Genomic DNA, 20,676 nt, shown 5'->3' with positions numbered 1-20,676 from the left:
AAAGACAACTCTTCAAATTAACAAGTCAAAAACGTCCTTGTTTCATGGAGCTGCTGGTTTTGTTGGTGAGTACGGTTTTCCCCAGAGTATCATCTCCCTACACAAAGCAAACCCTCGGACACCGATTTCAGTTTTATCTGTTCTCCCCTTTGCTGAGTGGTGTCTGGATGGTGCGGTCACCCCTCGGTGAACTGCAGCAAAGAATTAGGAGTTTCTAAACAGAAACAACATGTCCGTTGGAGCCTGCAGGATTCAAAGAGATCACAGACTGATCATCAGAAATAAAAAGGCACAAAGATGAACCTCTCCATAAAGAGTATATTGTGTTGATTTATTATAGACTGCAGTTAAAAAAAATATTTTGAGGTTAGCCTCTCCAGTTTAAAAGCACTTAACCAGGAACATTTGAACAGCTATGCGATGGTCTCTCCCTCGCCTGCCTCCCCCTTCAGCAAGTACTGTAAACAGGGGTTTGAGAACATTCAGTCAGTTTCTGGAACAATCAAATGTATTTGCTTCGTAAAGGAAACCACCTTCCGAATTTCCAAAGCATGCACTATTACTTGGCATTAGGTATTTCAAAACGACCAATTTTGCTATGGTATTGTAAGGCCAAAATAGAATACCTCTTTACCAGACGTACACATTACAACTAGAAAAAAAAAAAAATTACGGACTAACCAAGTATAACGATTCCATCAGGAATTAATGGGGAAAGGCACTGCGTCTCTTCCATTTGACCACACATGTACGAGCCACTTTGCATGCTTTGAATTCAAGTCCTTTCCAACATTTAACAGCATTTTCTACAACATACAAGTCACGAGTAGGGTAATATCTGACACTATTCTTCCACAGCCGTATTTTTCACCCACGTGTACAATAGGTATGAATATATGTTATCAGCTTTATTTACAAGTTTATCTTGATGTTTTAGTGGGGTAAAAAAAAAGTCAACTATCTCAACACCAAAAGGTGTTTTTTTTGGGGGGGGCTATGATTCATGTGTGTAAATCGCCATGTAAAAGAAAGAAATGGAACCAATGTCTGACCCAAATGACCAAAACTAAAATTTCTCACCCACTAAAAGTTGGCAGTGAAACTGCTATTCTCTGAATTTTTTATAGAGTGAAACCTGACATAGGAATTTCAGATTGACTTTTTTTGCCAAAGCACAGGTAGATGTGGCGTGGGAAAGGACCCCGGCTGATGTATCCAGACGGGACGCCCTGTGCGGGTGCTGTTGCAAAGAGAGTCATGAATCTGGAAAGGTGACCGGTTTTCCAAACGCTCTCCTGCCCTCCAGAAGAGGCAAAACAACAACGGCATAACTCTATACACGAACAAGGGTTAGTTCTGAAAATCAGTAATATACATGCACAAACATTAGAACATGAGGGGGGAGAAAAATGAAACACTACAAATCCCACATTGCCTTGTTCTCGTTTTCACGACGTTTCTGCACCAGACCCTTCGAGGCTTCGGGGGTGCCTCCTCCCAGCAGTAGAGAGAGCCTCCCCGCAGGCTGGCCAGAAAGACAAGGCTCTCCCCCCGCACCCGGGGATGAGGCTGCCCTCGACAAACACAGAACCTACCAGAGAGAACGAGTACGACACACTATCGTTATCAGTTTTCATCGAGACGGGCCCCAATGTCCTTGGGCGATGACCTTGAGCTCAGTGATGGGCCCGGGGCGTCCCTGGAAGCCGGGACGCCGGCCCGGGGGAGCAGCATCAGAACCAGGGGGCGGAGCCCGGATGCTCCTCCGAGCACCGGGAACTGGAGGTCCTGCCCCGCCGACCCGCGCCGCCTCCGCCCAGGTCGTGAGCCGCCACCTGCACAGTACAAGGTTCCTCCCCGCCAGTGTGACTCGGAATCCTTCTGCCCCCTGGCTCTCCAGTTCAGCTCAAATGCAGAGGCGCGTACTCCGGCCTTCGCGTCTGGATGATTTTTGGTTTGGGTCTCTTCATTCGTTCCATCTCGTCGCCGCTGTCGTTCTCCTGGTCGCTCTCGCAGACGTGGACCACCACGCTCGGGGTGGTGTCGGTCGCCGCGTGCAGTTCATACTTCTCCCCTAGGGAGGGAAGAGAAGATGCAGGGTCACTCGGGCAAGGACCGGGAGGGCCAACGAGCAAGAGCTCGTGGAAAAGCACGGAGGGGTCTGCGGCGCCAGGCTTCTCTGGACGTTCGGTGGGGGTGGAGGGGCCTGGGCAGGCATGCTCCGGACTGGCATTCCCTCGTGGCTCTAGCAGAAAAAAAATGATATCTAGATATATAATATAAAATAATAATAATAATATATAATATAAAATAATAATATAAAATAATGTAATATAAAATTTTGTATATATATATAGTAAGTTTATATATATATGTAAATATATATATATAATCATCTTTATATATTATGCTGCTTTTTTTTAAAAAAGATTTTATTTGTTTATTTTCCAGAGACAGAGGGAGAGAGAGAGCGAGCGAGCACAGGCAGACACAGAGGCAGGCAGAGGCAGAGGCAGAGGGAGAAGCAGGCTCCCTGCCGAGCAAGGAGCCCGATGTGGGACTCCATCCCAGGACGCTGGGATCATGACCTGAGCCGAAGGCAGCTGCTTAACCAACTGAGCCACCCAGGTGTCCCTATTATGCTGCTTTCAAGCACTGAATCAAGGTGTATGGAAAGAGTTTATTTTATTTTATTTTATTTATTTAAATGGAGGGGGAGGGGCAAAGGGAGAGGCAGAGAAAAAAATCCCAGTCAGGCTTTATGCCCCGCCTGGAGATCAACCCAGGGCTCAATCTCTGAGATCGTGACCTGGGCCAAAGTCAAAAGTCAGATGCCTAAGCGATCAAGCCACCCAGATGCCCCAAGGAGTGCATTTTTAATTTCACTTAACATGTTCACCAGGCCTCCTAAATTTTCCAGTGTGTGCGAGGAGTGTGCATTTCGGAGAAGACAGTGCATGAAGAAAACACATTAGGAAAGGACATCGTGAGCCTGTCAGGGCTCCCACGGAGGCAGCACACCCCAGGGACAGGAGACACAAGTGGGGGGGGGCTGTGCGAGGACGTAATTATGGCTGGTTTGAACCAGGTGCTCCCAAAACATGTCTGACCACAGCATCCCTTTTCACAGGACAACTTGCAACCCCGGGAGCCAGGAGCGTCCTGCATTTCCAGGTCAGCCTGTATCTGACCAGGTTCAGTCCAGTTAAGGCCCCTCTGGTGCAGCAAGGGTGGGATGCTGCCCTGGTTGCCTCTTCAGGGCTGAGGGAGGTGGTGGCCAGACGTGGGCTCGGAGCCCTGCCACTCAGTCCCCAGAGCCCATGGTTGCATTCCTTCGCATCCCTGTGAACCTCTAGCTCCTCCTCTGTAAAATGGGAGAATAACAGCCCTGACCTCACTGAGCCAATTACCTAAGTGCAAGCCAAGTTCTTAGGGGTCCTGATGTCCAGGTCACAGGCCCAGTAAGTGTCACCTGGTTTTCCTAATGTTTACAAACAGAGCACAGATCACTACTGGTGGAAAGCTGGGTGCAGTAGAATGCTAGGATTTCAACAGGTGGGGGGTGGGTTTGCTTCAGCTCCCTTCACCCCCCCCACCCCCAAGGGATACAGGGGTAGGTTTTTTCTCCACCCAGATTCCAGACCTTCCTGCCTCACACTACTTTGCGGACTCCTCCGAACCTAGAAGACACTTTTCCTCATAAAATGTTGGGCACCTGGGTGGCTTAGTGGGTTAAGGCCTCTGCCTTCGGCTCAGGTCATGATCTCAGGGTCCTGGGATCGAGTCCCCACATCAGGCTCTCTGCTTAGCAGGGAAACTGCTTCCCTCTCTCTCTCTCTGCCTGCCTCTTTGCCTACTTGGGATCTCTGTCTGTCAAATAAACAAATAAAATCTTAAAAAAAAAAAAAGGGAGTTGTTTCTCTATCTGGAACATCAGCACAATTGCGTTGGAAAAGTGAGCGAGTCTCAGCTCTTCCAGGGAAGGAATGAAGGTGGAGGTCACAAGACCTCGTTGGTCAGGATCCTTATCTACCCCCTAATTGGCCACCATCCAGCAAGCTTCGGGGTAGGACCGTATTTGCAAAATCTTCGCAGTCTTGTTGGCTGCAAAGCACAACCGAACATGAAATGTTGTTCCAGCTCAGTGTTAAGTAAACGAAGGATGAACGGGTTTTATTCTGTCTAGTTTCTGAAAAGGCTTTTCCAATCAGCCTTCCATAAAGGCGTGGTAGGTTCTGGAGTGGGAAGAATTGTCGTCAGCTGCACTTCTTGCCTCTGGAGCCATTCATCACCTCCTCCAGATGGAGGCCCCATTTCTTCCCTAGCATTCCCTCGGACTCCGGGAGCTCCCTCAGACAGCCGGAGCTGCGGGAGGAGCGCCTGCTTCCTCAGAGCGGCCATCTTGACCTTCACACCACCATTACCAGTAGGTAACGGGATTCTTGCTCTCTCCCTCAGAGGGAGTTTCCGCTGGAGCGGTGGGTTCAGAAATGTAATCTTTTCAACACGAAACTGCTGATGGTCCAAGAAATAAATCCCTCCATCCAAAGGAACGTCATCAGACCTCTGGTCAAGGAGAAATAAGGAGCCAATGGTCTCAGCATTTATTACGTTTGCTCTACGGACAGGGCAGGAGGGTGGGCTCAAACCACTTCATGCCCCTCATCCAAACCCTAGCCGGTAAGACAGGAACCACCAACATTCTGTTGTTTCCAGAAATCATGAATTGGGCATTGCCTGTGGGCCAGGCACCTCTGCGGTGCTTTCCACATCGATCTCATCTACTGCTCCTAACTCCATTGGGTAATACCGATTGCATGGCCAGGGTATCTTTTATCTGCCTGACTACTCACATCTTTGTTGCCTCAAAGGACTGGAACCTCTTTTTCTCTGCATTTGAACAGGTGTGAGCCCCCTGTAGAGCCAAGTGGGGGCCTGCAGGACGGGGGCTCTTTCTTCACTACACTCTATGGTTCTCCAGAACATTCAAAAGAGCAGGTGAGCATCAGATCAATGGATGAAACCACCCTGACTAAAAAATAAAGTTTCTGAAGTGTGGGATGGTCCGTTTTCCCTTTCCAAGTCTAGTCAGTCATCCTGGAGGGACAGGCCTTGGGCCCGGGTCTGAGGCTGCCCACACAGGCTGTGCTCAGTGGGTGACAGGAAAGATTGGCGTGATGCCAGCTGCAAGAGATCATGGTCCTTGGTCCCCATGACTGTCTAAGGCCTGAGGCAGGCACGCATGTTCCCAACAACTTGAGTCATGGGCACAGATGAATGCAAAGAGGCGCAGTTCCCAAACCCGCTCGCATCCATCGGACAGTTGAGAGGGGCCACAAGGCTCTGGCTGTTCCCTGACAGCAGGTGCATGTCCTGGTCTTGGCCCTCAAGGACAACTTCTCCCCATCTCTTTCCCTGCTCCCACCCCAGAGCACTGCTTACCTGGCCCCAGCTTGGAGATAGCATATAACAGATCGTAATTTATGACGGGAGTAGCATCTTCTACTTGTTTCCAACCAACCGGCGGCGAGGCAGGAGGAGAGATCAGGAACTGCTTGTCCGGATTTGGGGGGGCCAGGTGGGAACTTCCTATGTGCAAAGTCTGAGGAGAGAGAGAGCACACAGGTGGGTGTTTCTGGAGGAGAGCAGCCCCGTGATGCTGCAGCACTCAGTGACAGCTAGTTGGGGACAGGGGACCAAGGACGAGTCCATGACTGGGCAGCAGAATGCCTGCCGCTGAAGGTCGGCTCATGATACGGTCTATATGGAGAACGTGATCGGGCTATGCTGACCCCTCCCAGGACCGAAACCCACAGGCTCAGGACCACTGACCCAGACCGATGGAAAATTGATACTGTTTTAGTAGAAATGGAGAAAATAAAGCTCTGTCACTGAGGCCAGAGGGATCTCAGAATCCATGTCTTCCGGCTCCTCATATCACAGACATCTAACAGAAGCTCAAAAAGGCGAAACAACAGCTCTACCGTCATAGTTTCTCAGGGGCCAAACCAGGGACGGGGACCCAGGATTCCCGCCCACCCAGTGGCACCCCACAATTCCCTTCCTCTGGGCTTCCAAATCAGACGCACGAGGAAGAGAAAAAAGGTCCACAATCCAGGGGGTTTTGAAAAAATAATACTATGAACCAATAACCCACGACACTAGTTCGGGCACAGAAGTCCTATCAGTGTGGTTAGAGGGCCGTCCGGAAAGGTGTTACATTGAAGTCTGATCAGTCTGGATCTTCTTTGTGTTTTAATTTTCACAATGAGCGTGCATTTACTTTCGTAATCAGAAGAAAGTTGTGGAAGGATTAAGTCATGATCCAGAACCTGGATCAAATGCAGAAAGGAGTGTGCTCCCAACTAAGGACTCAAGGTCAAAACCCGTACCTCCCAAAGGTGGCCACCAGGGGGCAGGGTATCCCAGCTCTAATTTACCCTTGAGGGACCAGCAACCCCCTCTTTCTCCCCAGGTCAGGAAGCCTCTCTAGGAGGTCTGCTTCCCCTGTATGGGCCTGGGGAGCTCAGAGCCTCAGCAGGGGCCAGCTTTAACCAGAAAACGGCATCGACAAAGCTCCTTCCCTTCCACTGCTAATCTGTTGGATCCCTGTTACATCATCACGTAGCACTTTGTGAGCTGCCTTGAAAATGGGTCCCGGGTCACTGAAGGTTAGGAGCAGGGGAAAGCTGGAAGGATGGTGAGCCAGGGAAAAAGCAAACCCACGCACAGCCCTTCGTGAGTGTCCTGGAAGCGGGACTCCTGCTACCAGGAGGACTGCTTAGTGTTTGCTAACTAAGCAAATCTGGTTACGTCATTTTTTTCTTCTTTCAAGCCAGTCCTGCATTGGCAGACTGCTGGCTCTCCATCGCGTGGAGCTCGGTGCTGCTGAGAAAATGCACGGAGTGGGGACCCACTCAGGTCTGTTCTCCGTCTGGAGCACGTCATTAGCCCTAACCCTGGAGCAGGAGCCGTACTCCCGCTAGATTTTCAAAGGTGGTTACACTGGGGGACGGCTCTGGAAGGAGAGTGGAGAAATGTTATCTATTTAACTTTAGGGACTTGGGTGTTGTAACTTGGATTGTTTCAGTTAACTTGTACTGCTTTTGTCATTCAAATGAATGTTCATGGCATCATCATCTATGATAGTGAAAAACCGGAAAACAAGACAAACGTCTGAGAGTAAAAGCTGGTTAAACATATTTGAAATATCTATATGGCACACTATTATGTGCCGGTATTAATGGTCTTGCTTTTCAATTTAAGTCCAATTAGCCAATCATGAGTTTATCATTAGTTGCAGAGGTAGAGGTCAGTGATTCATCAGTTGCATAGAACACCCAGAGCTCATCCCATCACGTGCCCTCCCTGATGCCCATCCCCCAGTGCCCCCCTCCCCCATCCCCCTCCCCGCCCCTCCAGCAACCCTCAGTCTGTTTCCTAGAGTTCAGAGTCTCACAGGGTTTGTCTCCCTCTCGGACGACTTCCCATCTGTTTTCCCTCCCTTCCCCTAGGATCCTCTGCGCTATTTTATTCCACAAAGGAGTGAAACCATGTAATTGTCTTTTTCCGATTCACTGATTTCGCTCAGCATAATACCCTCCAGTTCCATTCTCCTCGATGTAAATGGTAAGTATTCATCCTTCCCGAGGAATGAGTAATATTCACCCTGATGGCTGAGTGATATTCCATATAATGATCTTTTTAAACACATTTTCATGGGGCAGTAAAATGATCATGAATAATGATGCATGCAGGAAGGTATGACAGAGGATATACTTTGTAATTTCCATCCTGCGGTGCAGACGTATAGACATTAAAACACCAAGGTAGAGCACGCTCAGGGTGTGAGCTGCTTTTAAAAAGGGAGATAGAGGGAAGCACGCGCATCCACGGATTTAACTCACCTGGGCAAAATATAATTTCATTTCCTTCCCGAGAAATTCAGTCTTATGCAGCTGGAGCCTGGCGTCTGCAGCCGATAAGGGGTTGCTGAAGTTTATTCGGACTCGTTTGAAGCTCTTAAAATACTGGAAGGTGATATCCTTGTCATACGTCCTAAAGAGGGATTCGAATTTGGCCTGAAAAGTAACAACAAAGATAAAAGGCGTCAGAACACACCTGCGCAGGAGTCTTGACGACTCCGTTCCATTTCTTCTCGAGGGAGCGGACTGGAATCATGGCGAGAACACCCCGCCTCTTTCTTAGAGGAGACAGGAGCCTCTCCCCTCTTAAGAAGATGTGTTCTCTCTGCCCTTCGAATTCTGAGGCGATTTTAGGACAAAGTAAGAACGTAGGATCTATTAAATTCGCTGAATCGTGGAACAAGTGCCAACACTCGACACCTCCTATAGTCACAGAAATAGTCTTTATAAGTAGAACAGGAGGACATTGCAAGGAGGGCCAGCTTGGCAGTCTGTCACCCCCCTTTTGGCCTGAAGGTCCCTAATGTCCAGCAACCTTCCTCAGTCCCGAGAACCCCGATCCCACTGCTCGGTTTTGGGTGTTGGGTATTTCTTAGGGTTTAAGAGCACTGGAGCTCATTTGAAAAAAAAAAAAAATTGTTTTTATTGCACAGGAAAACAATGCTGTTAATAAGAAACCTTGCATTTCTTAGTGTAAGGAAGAGGTTTAAGAAGAAGTCCCCTATTGTCTTCCCACTTGGTCTGTTACCTTTTAACTCTCTAAAAGAATACTGGTTTAAAAATTAAGGCCTGCCAATGGTCCCACGTCTGCCCGCCGACTTTTTTTTTTTTTTAAGATTTTATTTATTTATTTGACAGACAGAGATCACAAGTAGGCAGAGAGGCAGGCAGAGAGAGAGAGGAGGAAGCAGGCTCCCTGCTGAGCAGAGAGCCCGATGTGGGGCTCGATCCCAGGACCCTGAGATCATGACCCGAGCCGAAGGCAGAGGCTTAACCCACTGAGCCTCCCAGGCGCCCCTGCCCGCTGACTTTAATATGGGTACAGTTCTAGCTCTAGTGTTATAAAGACCAGTGAAAATGATAAGACAGCAGGAGCTCTGAGAATAGAAGTGTCCAAGTTCAAGGGTGTATTAGGCTTTCCATTCAGGAGGGAGCTCATCTACCTTCTGGGAAAAGCTTTTTGGAGAGACCCCTGCTGGGCTGGGGGGTGTCAGCCGGAGCCTGTGGGGGAGATGGGAGGCCACAGCAGGTCCTCAAGCTCCTCAGGAGGTCCTCAGGCTCCAACCAGAGAGGGAGTTGACAGATAGTCGAAACACACTTCCTGAAAGATTGTATGGGCTTTGAGTGGTCATGCGACTGAGCGCTGGGGATGGGTTGTGGGAACTCTGTGAAAGGCAGAAGGGGCTGGCTGAGGGTCCAGTGGGGGGCAGTGTGCTTTCTATAAAGGGGATCCATGCAGAAGAGGAGGTGGGGGGGGCGCACTGAGGACCTTGGGAACCTACAGAAAGCAGGTGGCGAGAGGATGGTGTGTAAGAGGGGGAGAACCTTCGAGACTACTGGGTGCAAGAGAGAGGGGAGGCAACGGGTGTCCAGGGGCAGGCTGCTCCACAGGCAGGTTGTTGGGGGGATGGGAAAGCTCCCACACTTCCCCTCTTGGAATTCCGTGACTTTTCTTTAGTTTAGGAACAGTTCTGAGGGAGTTGCAGGGGCAAAAAATGAGAACAGCGCATAGCAGATGCTTAGTGGGGATTTCATCGGGCTGCATGGGACTTTTTCTCCACCTCTCTGGAGCAGGAGGACTGGCAAGTTGCTGGCACGGCGCGTGGGCATCAATTTGGAATTTTGCATGACCTCATCAATAGGCATTGTGACCAATGACTTAGTGCTTAGTTCTGAGGTTCTGATTCAGAATTGAGGGGGAGGGGACTTTGAGGACTATTTTTAGAATACGAGGCAGAGCTTAGGACCAGAACACAAGACAAGGCACAATATCTGTTAAATCCACATTTCTGTGATACCATTCCCCTACAAAATAATTTGTGCTAATAACTGGTACCTGGTTTTTGCAGTTGTTGGACGGCATCTCTCTCTAATTAATTAAAATACAGATTTCGACTCACAGAAGGCTAATACGAAATACAGAGATTTCTGTAGTACTTTTCATAGGTAGAATGTGCTCTGATCTAATTCAAAAAGCCCAGTCCTGGCTCACACGCATCGCACGTAATTGGGGAGTTAAATTTGATTAAATAACAACAACAACGACAACAACACAAAACCTTCACAGGCTCCGATAAGGCATTGGGCATAAAGCATATCACACAAACATCATCCCCAAACAGAACACACAGAATTCATTTATATACAGTACTGTTCAAGATCAATTACACAGCTGGGGAACTACTGATGGAAATCTGACATCCTAATCAAATGAAGAAGAAAAGCATCGGAATTAAAATTACTAATTACACTAAGTACCATCAATGGGAGCTGCTTCCCGGGAGGTACACTTACCCCCACTTAAGTTATTTATCCAGTTTTATTACTTGCTATGGCCTCATTTTCCCTAACTAAAGAAATCCGAAAACTTGGGGACGGGGCCTAGTAATTACCACAAACATATACACATCTTTACAATATTTATTTCCCAAGATAAAATTAAATTGTTATGATCGCTAGATGTCAAAGCAAAACGCTCCATTCACTGTCAGAAAAAGCTTCCCTCTAAAAATTTACTTACGACCTACACAGAATGAAAAACACCCTGTTAAAACCAGTTGCATTACCAGTTAGTCAAGGGACCTAGATGTTTGCAAATGTTGAGAGCTTTAGAAAGCTCTTTGCGGGTATTTTCTCAGGCAACAGCTTTTGATTGATAAAGCTCCAAGTATTTTGGATTTATTCCCCAACCCGCAAACCCACAAGACAGCCATGTAACACCCCTGCAAATATCTCATTCACGAGTCCCAATTAACACAATGCTTTGAAAACTCTCAAAAATCACATCATATTAGAAGCCTTACCCTGGTTTCACTTTCGCTGAAGATATCACTGTTTGCCACACAGGCAATCAGGGAGCTAAAACTGTAGTTAAAGTTTCTAAAGTGCATCTTGCTTTCTTACAGTGAGAGGACTAGCAGCTCAGACAGGCAAGCCCCAAGCGAGGTTCCTTTGCAAGAGGCTGTAGGTCCTGTCTCCGGCCAGCCCTTATAAAACACCGAAGTCCAGCCCCCTGGGGGAAAAAAAAGCACAGCTTCCCGGGCATCCTGTTTGGACAGCAAATTCCTGAGTCAAGTCCTGCATGCTTTCAGGCAGACGGAGACAGTGTAAGTTTCTACTGGAAAGAGGTGACGTCAACACCTTAGTCATTTTCCCTATGCTAATTAACTTTGCTTGGGGAGGATGGAAAAAACAGCCAAGGTTTGCCTTGCAGCTGTTTTATCAACCGCTCTTGCAGCATACTTTCCACTGGTAGTAATTCCATTCAGCCACTCAGACACCATGCTCCTCGGCTGAATGGGACGACCCTTCTCAAGATGGAAAATGTTACCGAAGAAAAATGAGGAAGGTCTCAGCAGTAAACAGTAATTAGCCTCTAGGGGAGTTTCGAGTCTTTGGGAAACCTGGAAACCCAAGCCTGGACTGGTCGTTTGATCCCTGTAATTCCCTGAAAACCTCAAAGTTTCGTGTTGGGGTATTAGAGAAAACATTTTGAAATCTTTCTTGGTCAATGAACTCTGTTTTTAAAGAAAAAAAGTGGGATTCATTTTGTAATATGGCTTTTTTTCCCCCTAATTGAACTTTACTGGATGAATGTCCCAATTCCCGCTTGTATTCCACCGTGGGAACGTGGGAAGAGATCCTCAAGCAATCCCGGGATTTTTCATTGGAAAACTTTATTATTTGTAATGTGGGAGCTAGGAATATGCAACCCTTTGATCATTTCCTAACAGCTATTGGGCTCAGAAAAAGATATAAAAACATTTTGGAGAATCTAGGCTCTGAAGTTGAGAAAAGAAACACTGACGCGGTTGCCTTGCTTTGAAACATGTTGACAAAGTTTTGTTGTTGTTGTTGTTTTAATAGGAAACGAGGGGGAAAGGGAAAGAGTCTATGCTACACTGAGAAGTCCATCCGGATGGCCCCTTTTCCAGGTACGACGTCTGGTGTGGAGAAGCTACTAGGATGGCAGAACGCTAGTTCTTTCCAAAGGCTGCGGCTCTTAAGTTCTAAGCACTTTACCAGTGTCGATCCCTATGGCAGCTTGGGTCCCAGGTCCTTCTCAATCTCTCCAATTTCATTATCCCTTAAAAGCACTCCAGGAAATTATAAAAAAAAGTATTCTCTAGTCTAGAGGCACATGGAGACACCTCCTCCAGAAGCTTCCAAAAGTGAAACAGAACCCTGCCATTCACATGTAAAAATGAACTTCAAAGAATCGTTCAAGCCAGCCAATAATAAAATGAATATATGCCGTGGAGGACAAAACAAACCAGAGCATTTATCCCTCCCCAGAAAGGAAAAGCAAAGCCTTCTAGGATGAACGAGTGTTGCTTCATTTGGATGCACGCTGCCCTCCTGCCAATTGTCGGGTTTTGTAAGAACCCAGGTATGGTGTTTGCTTTGCCAAATTACCCATCACCCCCAACCCAAAAAGATCTAAATGCATCTAAAAAAGTTTGGAACACTGAATAGTACGGGTTTAATGGGGGAAATGGTCGTGTGAGCCGGTGCTTGGTGATGGGAGCGTGTGTTTGGGTCCATGACACATACAAGCTCTGGTGGCCGCAGTGTGGAGAGGGGAGGTGTTGGTGGAAGAAAGAAGGGGAGCGGGAGGGTGGAGAGACAGAACTGTCCCCCCTTCTCCAGAGAGGCTGGGGACACCTCTGAGGTGACCCACTCCCGCCAACTCCAACCCATTTTCTTTTCCTCCTGGAGTCCACCTTAGCAAATGGAGTTAAAAGGCTATTGGAGGAGGAAGAAGAGGCTAATTTCACAGTCTTCTTCTTTTTTTTTATTTTTTAAAAGATTTTATTTAAGTATTTGACAGAGAGAGAGAGAGAGAGAGCATAAGCAGGGGGAGCTGCAGAGGGAGAGGGAGATGCAGGCTCCCCACTAAGCAGGGAGCCTAACGTGGGACTCTATCCTAGGACCCTGGGATCATGACCTGAACAAAAGGCCAATGCTTAAACGACTGAGCCACCCAGGCGTCACTTTTTTTTTTAAATCATGGCATGAAGTTCCAGATCAGTTGTTGGACAGATCTGAAACATTTTTGTTCATCTGAGACAAGAGTACTGCTGCTCACCCAAATTTGTAGTTTTTGTTTCATTATACAGATGAAAACAACAATGAAGAAATAGTGAGGTATCCGAAGATTGTTCATCTGTCTTTGCTCGTAGAAATAGAGGACAAAAGATCACTCTCTCACCAGGTGGCCCATAACGCCTAATAAAAATGTATAATTCTGTACCTGCCTTTCAACTGATTTCATGCTCATTTGAATCCAATTGTGAACCTGAGTTCTCCCACTTTACATGAAGAAGAGGAGCTCAAAACGGTGGCCAGCTGTAAGGAGGCTGAAAAGAATGCTCTCTGGCAAAATTCACTGGGTCACAGAGTGACCGGGGCCTTGGACCAGGAGGGGCACCCAGGGAACCCCAGCCCAGGCTTCCTTGGCTACTGCATGAGTGGTGCTCCAGCCTTGGCTGGCCAAGGGGACAGACACCCGCCCCTGTACCGAGAGGTAATACTGCGGCAAACTCATCTCCGTTTCCCTTCCTCTGCTAATCTGACAGCTCTCCTTTATAGACCTAACACGCATGTCTATTATATGTGAACTTGGATTTCTGAACATTCTGTGCAAAAGAATTACGTTGTACATAGTGATTTTCCCCATGGAGGATAAAAATTGTTCCAAAACAAGTATTTAGAGAGTCAGCTTTCCTACATGTATATCCCTTGTCATTTGGGGGACAAGTACATTCTTGATTCTTGTTTGCTAGTCAGGCATAACTGACTCAAAGACAGCAGTGCCTAATGGCTTATTAGAGCTCTTGAAAAGCACACTAAAACTTGCACTTGAAATAGTAACACTGACACCAGAAGTTAAAGAAGAAATGAAATGCTTTAGTCAACTAAAAGCTTTAGATGTTTTGCATTTCTTCCATTTATATCGTAAAAATCCTAAATGCATCTCTGTAACTTGCCTTTGCTTCCTCTGGGTCCATGCGGTTTAGAACATATATTTTCACCAAGAAGTTTTCTATTTTCAGTGAGGAAAAATCCAGGTTTATGTTGAATTCCACCATTCCCATTACAGCATTCCTCAGGCAAAGTTAGGATGACCTCAGCCGGTCCCTATAAACCCCAAGGGGTTGTATAACTATGCCAAGAATGTGCCACAGGGGAAACTTGCTACAAGATGTCCAGAGAGGGAAACGGAGTTTGGGCTTTGATGAGGAAACCAAAGGAGGGCGAAGAATGAAGCGATGTTCGATGTTCGAGAGATTGAGGGAAGGGGGAGGGGTGGGCGGGAAGGACTCACCTGATTTTGGATTAAAGGTGTCATTTTTTTTTTTAAAGATTTTATTTGTTTATTTATTTGACAGACAGAGATCACAAGTAGGCAGAGAGGCAGGCGGGGGGTGGGGGGTAGGGAAGCAGGCTCCCCACTGCGAGGAGAGCTGAATGTGGGGCTCGATCCCAGGACCCCGGGATCATGACCTGAGCTGAAGGCAGAGGCTTTAACCCACTGAACCACCCAGGCACTCCCAAAGATGTCATTTTAAAGAGCATTTATCTTGAATGCTAAATGGAACTTGTGGTTTAGTTGAGTTTTTAGCTCCTGAGATAATGGAATTGTTTTTTTTTTTTTTAAAGATTTTATTTATTTATTTGACAGAGAGAGATCACAGCAGGCAGAGAGGCAGGCAGAGAGAGAGGAAGGGAAGCAGGCCCCCTGCTGAGCAGAGAGCCCAATGTGGGACTCGATCTCAGGACCCTGAGATCATGACCTGAGCCGAAGGCAGCGGCTTAACCCACTGAGCCACCCAGGCGTCCCGATAATGGAATTGTTTTATTGTGACTTTATATTTGCAGCCCTTCTTTCTATAATATGGAGCTTTATTCTTCCAACCTATATTACTGGGCAACAGAAAAACACAGGGGCTCATTCTGACTCCTTCTTACCACTTCCCAGTCTAAAAGAGGTTATTAGCGCAGGGGAGCGTCCTTGTCCTCAGCATGTAAACCGGGTTAGTATTAAATTCAGAGTTGTGGTGGGATCAAACAATGTGAAGTCGGCACAATGCCTAGCACACTGCCTGAAAATACAGCTGTGGTTGCGTGTTTGCCACGTTTCTATTTCCTATTTCACCTCTAATGGTGCTGAGGTTCAGAAGGACCACGGCTATGGGGAACAGAGACGTTCACTCCAGAATGAGGCGCCACCCACGGGACACCATCAGAAGCCTCCTATGGCCACGGCAGCCTTCTTGACAACCCTCTGCCTGTGGGAAGAACATATACAACTTAATATATTTTCACCTCTTTCAATGCTTTTTAATGTCCTTTTTAAATGCTTACTTTTAGGGTATGTTTTAGAAAGTGCCCAACGTAGAGATGAAGTTGTGTAGAATTTACAGATGTACTGGCAGATGTACTCAAAAGTCTTTTACCAATGAGATTCATGAACAAAACCCAAAACGCATGGAGACCATTTGTCAAGGCAGAAAGTGTGATTGAATTCCCAATTTTCTTTGAGTTTTGTCCTAACAATCAAGTTAAGAAAGAGAGCAGGAAAATGTTCTCATTTTTGATCTCCAAAGGAATTTCCATTCTTGTTCTCTTTTAGGAGTAATCAGGAAACTGGGCTCTGAGAGGTCAGATTTGGGTGCTTTTAGCATTGCTTTATTACTGGTAAAAATCTGCTGGGTCCCAGGGGCCTCCGTTTCTGAGAAAATGTAAAACAAAGCAGGTAAGCTCTTTGCTGATGGGCTTCAAGGTTCTAACCAGAACCCCCAGAACAAACAGGCAAGTGGTGATTCTCCAAGGAAGGGGGCTGATGCCTAAAATAAGAATTCCAAATCTGAAATAAGAAAACCATCTTAAATGAAGATCACCTTTATGTTTAATAATCATTAATCTTCTGGATCTGTAGGATTATAACGAAGAAATGTCACTGATTGTAAACTTCAGCCTGGCACATTTCAGATGATCTGAAAAGCAGAAGAGCCTGAAGGATCTGGTACTTTGCACGGATTCATACAAGACAGCATACACACAATTTGTATTTCTGGGATAATACAGAACTTTCAAGGACTTAAATTAATAATATGGTAGCTTTTTGATATTAGTGACAAAAAGGGTCAATACAATGGTGAAGCTGCTAGGGACCCCTGGGTGGCTTGGTCAGGTAAGTGGCTGCCTTTGGCTCAGGTCCTGATCTCAGGGTCCTGGTATCTGGCTCCCTGCTCAGTGGGGAGCCTGCTTCTCCCTCTGCCCCTCCCCCCGCTTGTGTGTGTGTGTGTGTGTGTGTGTGTGTGTGTGTGAGTGTGCGCGCATGCACCCACGCACGTGCACTCTCTCTTCTAAATAAAATCTTAAAGAAAAACAAAAAACAGTGGTGAAGCTGCTAACCGTGTTATGTTAGCAGAAGGGCACCCATGCTCTGTTAAATATGGTAACGATTGAAAAAAAAATTGCAATCATCAAAAAAAGAAAAAGAAAGAAGAAAGAAGAAATAAAATGAAAGAATCCATTGATTAGGGAAAACTATGGAGGAAGAGCATGTTTAAATTTCTCCCTTAAAAAAAAAAAGGTTAGAGTTCATACAAGATTTCATCTTGGTTGTTAAATTCCAGGGGCGCTCAAAATCCTATTAACTTCTGTTTCCTTATTACCTCACTCTTTCCTTAGTACATACAGGTTAACCACTCCTCTACAACTTCTTGGAAACACACTGCTTCCAGGGATTAAGATGGAGAAACAGCCATAGGCAAATCAGAACTATTCTTCATGAACGACCTGCGGACCGGCAGATGGGGATTAAGGGGGGGTAATGTTTATTTAGAGATGACTGGGCCCAAAGCCACCCTGACTCATTATCCCTTGTTTGCTCTCTTTGGTCTGTTCCTTTCTAGACCCACCTTGGTTTAATGACTGAGTTTAACTTCGGCCTCGGTGCCTTCCTCCACAGGGGCGCGATCCTGCCTTGACAAATACCCTGGCGGGAAATGTCCTGGGAGCTGCTTAGCCACAGTCAGACCCTGGGCTCCTCACTCGCCAGGACCTGGTTCTCTCTCATTCCAGCCGGCCACCTGCACTCGCTCATTCCCATTGAGTAAATCCCTTTCCCTCCAAAGCAGGAGCTCTTCTTTCTCGTGGGAACGGGAACACGGATGGGAGAGCCCTGATCCTTTTGGTGCCCGATTCCAGGCTCATCTGGGAAGAGTTGAGGCAGCTGAGCCCCAGCCAGGATGTGTGCTGCCTGAAGGCAGAGGCCAGGTGTCTTTCTAGTAGGTTCTCCTGGGGAACCTGGCCCAGGGCTGGGGCCCTGCGGCAGCCCATGGATCTGGGAGGCAGAGCTGGCGTGGGAGGGGGTAGTGTCTGGCTATGTAAGGGGGGGGACTAGGGAGCAAAATCGCAATCCCTGAGTCTGTAAAACCAAATAGAAAACACAGTTTTTGAGAACTTTCCTATGCAGTTTGTATGAACACCCCCTTTAAAAACTTGGAGTCGGGGCGCCTGGGTGGCTCAGTGGGTTAAGCAGCTGCCTTCGGCTCAGGTCATGATCTCAGGGTCCTGGGATCGAGTCCTGCATTGGGCTCTCTGCTCGGCGGGGAGCCTGCTTCCTCCTCTCTCTCTCTCTCTGCCTGCCTCTCTGCCTACTTGTGATCTCTCTCTGTCAAATAAATAAATAAAATCTTAAAAAAAAAAAAACAAAAAACTCGGAGTCAGCTTGGAAACTGTTTTCTGCCAAATGCAGGAGCAGAGAAAAGCGGTCCCTGCGTGTTTTCCTGCTCGTTGCATCCCCACCCGCCCCCAAGCCTTGGTTCCCAGTCTGTAGCTGAGAGATGGCCAGTGGGGCCAGAGCATATGCTGTCCTTTTATACTCATGCGGTCTTCTTCGCTGATTATTTGCAAGTCTGACAATAAGCTGCATGAGGAAGTATATTCTGTCTTCATGAGGATGACACATGACTTCAAATATACTTAAAAAATAAACTATGCACACAAAACAACCAACCTTGGATATTAACACTTGTCTTCAGAAAAGAGAACAACCGAGCCCACTTCGTTCGTTGGGGAGATCTGGGGGTTCCTGTCAATGAGAACTTGGCCACACACCTCTGTGCCTCGGCGTCTGGGATGGAAGGGCTGTCTGTCCTCTTGGGTCTGAAACTGTCAGCTCAGTTTACTGGTTGTCAATTGGCAGCTCCCCAACATTTAAGAAAGTTGCTGACGGTATTGAAAAAATGGGAGGTTTCACAGAGAAATAGAAAATCTGGCTTCTTTGGAGGGGGTAAAGAAGGGACCAGTGGCCCTTTGGGGACCAGAAGCCCACAGGGCTATGGCTCACCTGGGAGGCTACATGCTGCGCTCGCCAGATATAATTGTCCCCAGCGCTCCTGACGCCTAAGGCATTTGAGCTCTTGGCCTCAGGCTTAATTTAGTAATCAGCAAAAATAGAGGAGTCGCTTGCTGCGAGCCAGACCTGGAGGGCCAGGGGCGTGAGGCTGCTCCCCCACCCAGGCCTGGGGCTCACAATGTTCTCTGTCTCATAATCCACTCCAAATCATACACTCAGCATATCTGTCGCTCCTTACATGGCAATTCTTTATTTTTTTCTGGCCCCTTCGCTGGCACAACACATTTTCGTAAGTGACTCCCTGGATATTTGCCGAATGTTCTCTTCCACCCCTGAAATTATATGGTAACGCCAACGAACGGTGGAGACCTTAAGATAGGGATGACACAGATTCTGCTCAAACGTTTACAAACCACACGTTGGTTTCTTTAGAAACTGCTCATGTCATAGGACCTGATTGGATCATATCAGGGAGGCAGACAGCAAGGCTGAGAATCATAACCTTAATGCGCTTACAGACTTCTGCAGAACGAACTTGTGACTGACGGAGGCCCAAAGGTTTGGTCACGAATGGCCTCAGCAGATGGGGTTAGAGATGATTGTAAAGTAGGCAGAGATGCAGGTATTTTCAGAGTAAGGCTTTTAAGACAGTTCTTTAAAAGGCCATTTAAGGGGCACCTGGGTTACTCAGTGGGCTAAGCCTCTACATTTGGCTCAGGTCATGACCTTAGGGTTCTGAGATAGAGCCCTGCCTCTAGCTCCCCACACAGCTTTGAGTCTGCTTCTCTCTCTCCCTCTGCCCCTCCCCCCCCTGCTTATGCTCTCAAATAAATAAAAAAATCTTAAAAAAAAAAAAAAACAGAAAAACCCCCATTTAAGCTGCCTTTGTAAAAATCCAGGATACAGTTTGATCAATCTTCTTATGTTGAAATAACTCTTAGGAAGATTGTGCCTGACTTCATCCTTTAAAGAAACCCTCCCCAAGAGTCTAAGCTGGCCTGGCTATTCCATCCTGAAGGAGATCATGGGGGTATCACTAACCTCTGTAGAGGCGAATTACGTGGCATATATAGTAATCAACCACTGGGGTCTGCTGAGCCCCTCTCCCCCTGTAACCCTCCGTGAGGAGGAATAAGTTCAGTAGGCACAGACAGGACACTGAGACAGATGTTCTTGTGCAGGAGGTTTATTTGGGGGGTGCTCCCGGGCTCAATACCCAAGGAAAGGAGGGTGGGGGGGTGGTAAGGGGAGAAAAGGAGACTGGGCAGAGGAAGACTAAAATACAGTGTTCCAATGGAAGCTGTGCTAGCCCTTGGGGAGTTCTGAAGATGGCCCAACCCTCACTGGGACAGAAGGGCTGGGTGCTGATAGCCCCATATTGGTAGCTCCCAGGTAGCTCTGGGACTGTAGTTATCTGGAGAAAGGGCGGGGAACTGAGGGAGGTGGCTCTCAGCTGAAGTAATCCCCAAAGGGGGCAATCGCCAAGGGCAGCTGGGGGCAGATTCTTTACTACTGAAGGATCCTGCAGTGTGTTACTGTGACCACCAACCAACCAACCAACCAACCAACCAATGAGCCAACCAACGATCCAACCAACCAGGCAACCATCCATCACTCCCAAGATCAAGGAACCAGTAAGTTCTGAGATCAAAGATTTGGACACCAAGAAAACCATCTGAAATAGCTGACAGATAGGACCAACTTTAAACTGGACATCATGAAAATACTCGGGATTCCACTCCAGATCATTAGCTTATTGTTTCGTGTTAAGGAACTTAAAAAATAAATGGGTAAAACGAACAATAAACATAACAGTCTTAGACTCTCAGCGTTAACCAAGTCAACTGAAAACCCAACAGTTTTACTCCTAGGAATTTATGCTAAGGAAATCCAGAGAACTGTGGGCAAAGACTTAGAAGCAAACATATTCCTTCAAGGCTACAACATACTCCTACAAACAGAAGCCTACATGGCTGCTTATGCAAATTATGTACCAAAAGCAACCTCGACATCCAATCAGTGAGCAGCTATTGACCTGTGGAATCCACTCCACTGACCACAGAGCCTCTCACCGTACGCAGGTGATAACTATCTCAGGACACAGTCAAGATATTCACAACTTGCTGTTAAGAGGAGAAAGCTGGTTACAAAGCCATGTGT

General features: G+C 47.1%; 1 protein-coding gene across 2 annotated transcripts in view; it reads right to left on the bottom strand.

Moving 5' to 3' along the window:
* Positions 1-310: 310 nt before the first annotated feature.
* RCAN1 (regulator of calcineurin 1) overlaps positions 311-20,676 on the bottom strand; it is a 95,393-nt gene continuing 75,027 nt past the window's right edge. Inside the window, exons 1-4 of one of the 2 annotated variants that reach the window (XM_082723091.1) lie at positions 10,949-11,250; positions 7,908-8,081; positions 5,443-5,602; positions 311-2,074 (exon numbers count right to left, since the gene is read on the bottom strand). In XM_082723091.1, the coding sequence (XP_082579217.1) occupies positions 1,902-2,074; positions 5,443-5,602; positions 7,908-8,081; positions 10,949-11,035 (594 nt within the window). In that variant the 5' untranslated portion in view covers positions 11,036-11,250 and the 3' untranslated portion in view covers positions 311-1,901. Of the gene's footprint in view, positions 2,075-5,442; positions 5,603-7,907; positions 8,082-10,948; positions 11,251-20,676 lie in introns of those variants that run through there. The other variant, XM_082723090.1, reaches the window with a different exon arrangement.

The sequence above is a fragment of the Mustela nivalis genome (genome assembly GCF_964662115.1).
Source record: "Mustela nivalis genome assembly, chromosome: 1".
Taxonomy (NCBI): domain Eukaryota; kingdom Metazoa; phylum Chordata; class Mammalia; order Carnivora; family Mustelidae; genus Mustela; species Mustela nivalis.
This window is presented reverse-complemented; position numbering and strand designations above follow the sequence as displayed.